Genomic DNA, 9,143 nt, shown 5'->3' on the forward strand with positions numbered 1-9,143 from the left:
TTTTTTTTTTTTTTTTTTTTTTTTTTTGGTTTTTCGAGACAGGGTTTCTCTGTGTAGCCTTGGCTGTCCTGGAACTCACTCTGTAGATTCAGGCTGGCCTCGAACTCAGAAATCCGCCTGCCTCTGCCTCCCAAGTGCTGGGATTAAAGGCGTGTGCCACCATGCCCGGCTTTCAATGGTGGTTTTTAAGATCATATCCAATCTTCTCAGAATGCTGTACAAAACATTATGACCTGAATGTCTTAACTAGGACCTTACTCTCTCCAAGGTCTAGGGCTACCAGTCTCTGATCGAGGTGTATCTGACCTAAGAGTTCTGATGAGAGCTGTCTCTGGCTTGCACACACTCTGCATTATCATCACATCTGTATATGGCAGAGTGGGCTCTCTGATGTCCCTACTTACAGAAACACAAATTCTATTAGACAAGGGCCCCATCCTTACACCCTTATTCAACCTCAACAACTTCCTTAGAAGTCCCATCTCCAATGATAATCATAATGGAAGTTAAAGATTCACTACATGAGTTCTTTGTGTAGAGGCACAAAACCATTTAGTTCAAAAATTCCCTAACTTATTTATTCTTCTGATTATTATTATTATTGTGTCCATGGAAACAGGTACCTCAACTTACACTGATTTTCTTGAAATAAAGTGATCTCTGGACAATGAACTGAGGAAGAAATTAACTCCCCTAAGGAGGAAAGGTAAGTTCCACACTCCTTTCAGAAGATGAACGTTACACCAGTTTTGTTGGAAATGCAGCTCTTAAAGGATGAAAAGGCTGGAAGGGCAGGCGTAGGTCATCTCTAAGCTTTAATATGCTCTGCTAGTTATAAGGTATAGAACACATTTTTCAATTACCAGGACTGTAGACTAGCCCATGAGAAAGGGGGTATGTTGAGGATACTGAACACAGGACTGTGATAAAAATTTGAAAAGTGATTTTTTTTAAAATCTCAGCTAATTTATATATAGTGGCCAAGATTCACTTAGTCTCTTTCAGTTTCTTCACTTATTAACAAGGAGCTTAATCAATTCCTTATAACCTAAGATAGAAATCTAAATAACTTGTTTATGCATGAATATACATGTGTGCAGGTACTGACATATTTATCAAATATCCACAAAAATATGCTTTCTGACACTAAAAACTATTCACAAACCCACCAGTGGAAGTAAAGAAATAAACAGTGATCAACTAACCTTCTTCTGTTGCGTGCAGGTGTGTTACATCGTTCCCCTGAGAAGTGATGTTGATTTGGTCGAACTGAAGGGGGCTGCCTATTTGATGTCATCTCCCATGGTCGCATTGGTGGTGAGGGAGCTGGTGATGCGGATGTATAATCGAAGACTGAATGAGAGAGGCGCTGTCTCTTAGGACTTGGACTATCTTCACTCTGCCAATGCAACAGAAAGGACTGACTGAATAAACCCATAAGGATTTTACGTTACTTCATATGCAATAGGAAGGAATAAAAAAATGCCTTTCTCACTAGAAAACAAAGGATATACATTGCACTAACAATCCAAATTTACAATTCTAAATTGAGAAACGTAGGGGCAGGGGTAAAGAAAAGGGAGTTGGACAGTAAATATATATATAAAAACTGAACTGTTTGAAAAACCACATTAGATAACAACATATAAGAAACAAACGGCTAACTCTTATATATGGTACGTGACCTTCTAGAAACCCTAACCCCTCTGGAAAATGCCACTACGCTCGCTCTAAGCTATCCGTTCATGCTTTAGATGGGGGTGATTAGGAAGAGGCCCTCCTTCTCCTGAGTAGGCCCCGACCTTGGATGCTAACCACACCTCTACCATTCTTGTTGTCTGGGCAGTTATTTCTTCAGTGACGGTTACATTGACAAAATAAATCTTATATAAAGGAAAGTCAACAATTCTTTTTTGAATGTCATAGCACTTTGCGAGTATCATCCAATCTTCAAAGGTCACGGTATAAGCTTTATAGCTATAAAGTTTATACAACCATGTAACTGCTATTAACTCCAGGATTCCCCAACCAATTTGATTTCCAATTAAATCTCATCAAAACTGCAAAAATTCCAAATTAGCTGAAAATCTGACAGGCTACATTTTGTTGTTCCTATTTCTATACTACCTAATCTACACCCCCAAGTTTTAATTATTTAGTTCGAGGCCAGCCTGGTCTACAGAGTGAGTTCCAGGACAGCCAGGGCTACACAGAGAAACCCTGTCTCAAAAAGCCTAAAAACAAAACAAAACAAAAAAACCTAAATGGTTACATTTTGATATTTCAAAATGGTTTAGCAAAATATGACCTAACCTATATTCTCTTAATGGTCTAATTTAAATATACTTGTTTTTAAATTCTTTAATAAGAAAACCAGGTTTTATAATGAGAATCCCCAAACTTTAAGAGCACCAGCACACATACACGCATGTACACATATGAACATATATCATGGACATACTGAAAAGCAAGAAAATTACTTCCAAGTAGCCCAGACAAGCCGCCCACTTGTTCTATAGGGAAGAATGACTTTGAACTTCTAACCCTCCTCCTTCCTTGTTCTGAGTGTGGGATTACAGGCATGTTTATGTTGTATTCTATTACATACTTTTTTTATTTTTGAAGACAGTGTCTAAGTAGCCCAGGCCGGCCTTGAACTCAGAGATCTACCCACTTCTACCTCCTAAACGCTGGAATTAAAAAGGTGTGTCCCACCTACCCAATAAGAATTGCTACTTCTGATGAATGATTCCCAGTGACACTTGGTGCTACTAGAACCAAACTCCAAAAACGACTCGATTATTAGATGGGCCCATCTTTTTGAAAAAAAATTGTTTTGAATTCTTGGGGTCAGGGAGAGATTCTTTTCATAACATTGGGCTAAGTTTTCAACCTACCAGATGTTGACAATTTAAGTGTGTAAAATGTTAAAACCTACAGTTACTACCTCTACTGTCCAGAGCACTGGTGCAGACTGGGAATCAAGAGTGGGAAGGAGGGCTGGTGAGATGGCTCAGCGGGTAAGAGCATCCAACTGCTCTTCCAAAGGTGCAGAGTTCAAATCCCAGCAACCACATGGTGGCTCATAACCATCCTTAACAAGATCTGACTCCCTCTTCTGGAGTGTCTGAAGACAGCTACAGTGTACTTACATATAATAAATAAATAAAAAATCTTAAAAAAAAAAAAAAGAGAGAGTGGGAAGGAGGCAGGTGGGTATGTACGAGGCTCACAATGATTATCAAGCAAAGGCAGAAGCAGGTTCCAGCTTCTATCTGATGACTAAAATGTGCCTGACTTTAGCCATCACTGAACTTTTCAAGGATTACATTCCCAAAGAAGGAAGGAATTGGCTTATGTTGAGAGATGTAAAGGTTCATCTAGACTAACATGATGGGATAGAGCCAAGCCCATGAGCGTGACTAGATAAGGCTGAGCATGTCTGAGAAGTTTCTAGATAAGATTAACTGAGGCAAGAAGATCAATTCTTAACACAATGCCTGGGGTTTTGGACTGAACCAAGGAAGGACGCTGAGCAACTCTGCTTCTTGAATGGGGGGTAGGGAGGAGGTGGCATGGTGAGACCCCATTGCCTCCCATCCTCACTGCCACGATGAACCATAACTCAAAATGGGAGTCTACAGAGCTCTCTCCACAAAAAGCGCATAAAAAGCAAAGCTAATCCCAGCACTGGGGGACAGACGGACAGCAGCGTGCTTGGCCAGCCAGTGTAATCTACTACAAGGAGATCCAAGCCAGTGAGACCCTATCTCAAAAGACAAGGTACAAGAAGGTTGACCTCTGCACCAACACACGGAAAACAACAACAAAGCACAGATACTTAAGAGTGACACAACTGGTCACCAAAGGTCATAAATGACAAAAGCTTTTGTTCACTAACACTGGTAATAGGCTAGGACAGAGGTTCTCAACCTGTGGGGGGTCCATCAACCATTCACAGGGGTTGGCTACCAGATATTTACATTATGACTCATAACAATAGCAAAATTACAGTTAGGAAGTAGCAGTGACATTGGGAAGACTGAGAATCTATTTACTAATTGGATATAGCCCGATCAGTAAAGTGTTTGCCTTACAAGCCTAGGTGCTCGGTCTGAGCCCCAGAATCACTTCAGGCAGGGAGGGATGGTTGTGTTAGGAGGGCAAAGGCAGGTAGATCTTTGGGGGCCCTGCCAACTTAGCTGCCCTTTCTCTACACTAGTGAGAACTATCAGAAACAAGAGTAAGGATAAAGAACAATACTTTCTCTGCTATGACTGTTCTAATAATGAGCCATATGTCCACCTCCATGTTTACAATAAAAATAGTTACCTTATGCCTAAAGAAAAGCTACAGGGGAGCTGAGTTCTTGGAAAATGGAAACCTCACCTAGGAAACAGAGGGTGTTTTGAGAAAGGAGAAAAAACAAAAAGGTTGAGCCTGGCAGTAGAGACCTGTTAATACCAGCTGAACATAGCAAGTCCTTGGCTCAAAATTTTAACAAATTATTATTATTTGAAAAAAAATCAACAAATCAGTAAGTATGTATGTATGGCTGGAGAGATGGCTTGGCATTTAAGAGCACATACTGCTCTTGGAGCTCATTATTCATATAGGTAGCTCACAGGGTTTATACCCAGGTTCTAGCTCCAGGGGCACACACACATATTCCAGGACAGCCAGGGCTACACAGAGAAACCCTGTCCAGAAAAAAAAAAATGTTTAGAAAGAAGGCAAAGGAAAAGGTACAAATGGAAAGCCAAAGTCAGGGACTGGACTAGGGGAAGACTCTCTGGGAATCTCCTCATGTGAGAACGAGGTTTTATTTTTATTTATTGCATGTGTCTGTGGATTTCAGATCCCTTACAGCTGGAATTACAAACACTTGTGAGCTGCTGTCTCAGTGGGAGCTGGGATGCAAGCTCCACTTTCATGGTAAGAACAGGAAGTGCTCTTTACCATTGAGCAATGCTGAGTAATGTCTACATCACGCCAGGTTTTTAAGAGAGGCACAGCTGAAACTAACAAATGACACTCTTTCTGACAGAGAATTAGCCCATGTATCAGTATTTCTCAGGACTTCTTAAGATCCACCTGCTTAAATCCAGGGCAGCAACTGAGAAGAGAAAACCCTCTGGCTCTCCCCTTAAGGATACAGTAGAAAGCCTTGTTCTAAAGGTAGAGGAAGACTAAATTAGCACTATAAACAAAATTAAAATACTTCTTACTTTTCAATAACCCCAGGGATTAGAGTATATGATATAACTAGTTAGAGGGTATAACATGACTAGTTAGAGGATAGAGGGTATAGCACATGACTAACATGGGCAAAGATCTCAAATCAACTGCCAACAGCTGTGGAAGAAAAAAAGCAAAACAGGAAAACACCAATTACAGTTAGCTCTAACTTTTAACTTTATTTTTAAAACAAGAGTTTCAATCTATTGCACTTGTAATTACTAAGTTAAAAGTTAATATTCATTCCTGAAACTTTCAACAGGATATGGAGAACACAGAAAATGAGAAGTATTTATTAGTGTCTCTAGTTAAATGTATTGTTTAGCAATTTTAAAAATTGACTTTTTGGATACAGGATAGCCCTGGCTGGCCTGAAACTCACTATGTAGACCAGGCTGGCCTTAAACTCAATAGGTCTGCCTGTCTCTGCCTCCCAAACTGGGGTTGAAGTTGTGTGACATCATATCCAGCCTTAAAGTTTCTTTATTGTCCTTCCCTTCTTTCCTTCCAGTTTTGTTTCTTTTTTTTTTTTTTTTTTTTTTGGATAAGGTCTCTATATACATAGCCTTGGCGGTCCCAGAACAATATGTAGAACAGGTTGATCTTGAACTTGCAGAAATCTGCCTCCTTCAGGCACAGGAGTGCTGGAATTAGAGGCACTTGCTACTAACCCTAGCTTTAAATTTCTTACACATCAGTCACCTAACTATATTGAGCTTCTATGTGCACTCAATGCTGTAATCAAACAGTACTCAGCTGGATAGTGGTAGCGAATGCCTTTAATCCCAGCACTTGGGAGGCAGAGGCAGGCAGATTTCTGAGTTCAAGGCCAGCCTGGTCTACAGAGTGAGTTCTGGGACAGCCAGGGTTATACAGAGAAACTCTGTCTCAGGGGGGGAAAAAAACAAAAAACAAAAAACAAAAAACCCAGTAATCAATGTGCCACACAATTTACAAACTATGCCTCCTAAAATCGTTATGTGCTAAGAACTTACAAATATATTTACAGAAATATGAATATCTAAAGGTAGTGTGCTATAGTAAACACAACACAGCTAAAATCAGATGAGGCCCTTGCTCTACAAATAATTGGATGGAAGTGTGTACTTGAACTTTTTAAAGCCTATTTCCTTATTTAAAACAAGATGCCTACTTTATTCTGAGATTTAAAAACAGTAGCACAATATACACATAACAGAGAATCCAGGCAAATTCTAAAAGGAATACCAGACTAAAGAGCCCTGGATCACCTGCAGGTATTCACGGCACATGCCAAACAGGCATTTCTCTTTAACTAGTCAAAGTTCAACAGCCAGTGATTTGTATGAGCAAATCCGAGCAATCTTGTAAATAACCCAATGATGGTTTTAATGTATCAGTACTCATTTTCATCTTATATATAATTTCTTTAAATCAAGTTTTTATGTATAGGTGTTAGGAAGTACAGAAGCAAACACCATATGTTCTGGGCATTAAGCAAGCAGTGATGGCTTAAAACAGAGGCTTTCATTTATCCTTTCCTACACCCTATGTATTTTACTATGTTGTATCTTCCTACAGAAACTGAATGGTTAGAACAAATGATTAAGACACAAAAGACTTTTTTGAAAAAACCGAGTATTAAGTGGCAAAATAATGAACAGTAAGTAGCTCAGAGAAGAGATTCTTCAGAAAAGCTCAGAGTTACCTTCAAGAAGTCTCTGAGAAGTGTTAATTTCCACATACAACAGAAAGTAAGAGGATACTCACAAGCTTGTTTAAGCCTTCCTAAAACAAGCTAGAATGTATCTGTGACTTTCAGCCCTGCGTGGGGAAAGGGTAAACATAAGAACCTGGAAGAAAGCTTTGGAGTGAGCATCCTCTTGAATGGCAGTGTTCTGATCACTTGGGAGGAGAGGGAACAGGCTCTGAAGTCTCACCCTTTCACAAATCACCTTGTTAGGGTGGCCAGGTAGAGGTGCTGAATTGGCCCCGGGAGATATCTGGGAAAAAGAGGGAGAAGAAAAGGATAGTTCATGGCTGGCCATACTGACATGGAGAACAAGCCTATGAAGGACAGTCGAGGTTTCTAGTATGGTAATTTTGTCAGCAGACGGGGCAGGGCAAGAGGAACTTTAAACATCAAAATAGAGAGGGTGCACAGACTGTCTCTAGCAATGGAGCTTCTCATACAAAAAGGTTTGAGATAAAAAATATCACAGCTTGGGGAATTTAAGTTCTTGTTCCCCAAAACATTTAAGAGTGATGAATGTCTGCCTACACTGTATTTTTTTCTCAATGTACTTTTAGTGACCATGGTGAAAGAAGACTTGACAATACTTATGGTAAAAGTTCTATACTATCAGCTGAAAGACTGTACTTCATATACAAATGTTATGTTTTACTGGGGATGGCCTCTCCAGTCTATCAGTACTAGGGAGGCTGAGGCAAGAACATCCCAAGTTCTAAGTTAACCTGGGCTAGAAATCATGATCTTGTCTCAAGATTTAAAAAAAAAAAAAAAGCAAATGAAAATCCTCAAACAGTAACAAAAGGCCAAATAAAGGAAACAACACAAAACTAGAGGCTCTGCTAAGGAAACGAAGACAAATTCACAAGTCTGAAAGTAAACAACTGTAACTTAAAAATCTAGACTGCAGGTTAAATCTCCTTAAATTTGTGTAAATCTGTAACAACTTAAAACCATGAACAACACTCTTCACTATGTTGTGACAGTGAAATTTTCCTTGGGGACTCCAAGTTTAAAGACTTGTTATGTTCACACATACAGAAAAATAAGATAAAATAAAATAAAACACGCTTAACACTGTGCTTTTACGGTTTTTTTCCCTCAGTCTTAGATTTAAGGGTCTCCTTGGTAACAGGCACTAAACAAGAAATGGGCATGGTTTCCTACCTTCTAACAGGTATATGCTATCAAAAGGAAGGTGGAAAGGAAAGAAAAAGAACCAAGTAAATCATTGACGCTGACACTGAGTGCTCTGCTCTGAGAACTGAAGGGAGCTGGAGATTAAGGAGACAGTTCTCAGTATGGCAGATAGTAAAGGAGATGCTAGAGAGGAAATTAAAGAAGACATCATAAAAGTGAATGCTGTAGTACTGCCATGCTTTGATCATCTCTGGCCCATCTGTAACTTTGTTGGGTGTGATATAAACCTCATAAACATGGTAAAAACAAAAACACTGCCAAAGACTGACCACCACCCCTCAGAGGTTAATAAAGAGAAATGCTTGTTAGTCTACTACACAGTATATTTTGGATATAAACTATAGTTTATTTCTGTATTGCAAACATAATGGGCTAATGTTCTTTACACTTACGAGTATGTGTAGAACAGTGAAGAATATTTACTGTTTTCTAAAAGCTAAGAGTTATATACATGTTAAAGGACTAAGCTATAAAGATTAAAAAATAAAAATCCCAATGACCTTATTTTAATTAAAAATCGAGGGTCAACAAGATGGCTTAGTAGGTAAAAGGTCTTGCCACCAAGTCTGATGACCTGGATTAGATCCCTGGAACCCACATAGTGGGTAGAGAAAGAGAATTTACTCCCCAAAGTTTGTTTTATGACCTCCATGTCATGGTTTTAATGTGTGCCACCCTATTAAATAAGCATGAAAAGGGGCAGGACAAAATGGATGCAAGCAGCCAATAGTACGGTATTTACACACTATAAAGCAGAAAATACTGGAACATAACTGAATTAATAAGAAAATAAAAGGCAGATTTGATTCCCAGCATAGCAAAAGAAAAAAGTTCACTCAGCCTTGCAAATAGCTTGTGCCTCCATAGCACTCCAGAGGATGTTAAAAATTCTAGGCCAGCCTTACATAGTAAGTCCTTCCTCAAAACAGTACAACAAATCCAAAATAGATATATTTGCCATTCTTTTTTTTTTTTT

General features: G+C 39.2%; 1 protein-coding gene across 1 annotated transcript in view; it reads right to left on the bottom strand.

Moving 5' to 3' along the window:
- Nucleotides 1-9,143, bottom strand: part of Rnf38 (ring finger protein 38) — a 39,603-nt gene that overhangs the window by 23,466 nt on the left and 6,994 nt on the right. The window contains exons 2-3 of the mRNA XM_029533261.1: nt 7,071-7,220; nt 1,206-1,399 (exon numbers count right to left, since the gene is read on the bottom strand). Of these exons, the coding sequence (XP_029389121.1) occupies nt 1,206-1,399; nt 7,071-7,220 (344 nt within the window). The remainder of the gene's footprint in view (nt 1-1,205; nt 1,400-7,070; nt 7,221-9,143) is intronic.

The sequence above is a fragment of the Mus pahari genome, chromosome 22, assembly GCF_900095145.1.
Source record: "Mus pahari chromosome 22, PAHARI_EIJ_v1.1, whole genome shotgun sequence".
NCBI classification, from domain to species: Eukaryota; Metazoa; Chordata; class Mammalia; order Rodentia; family Muridae; genus Mus; species Mus pahari.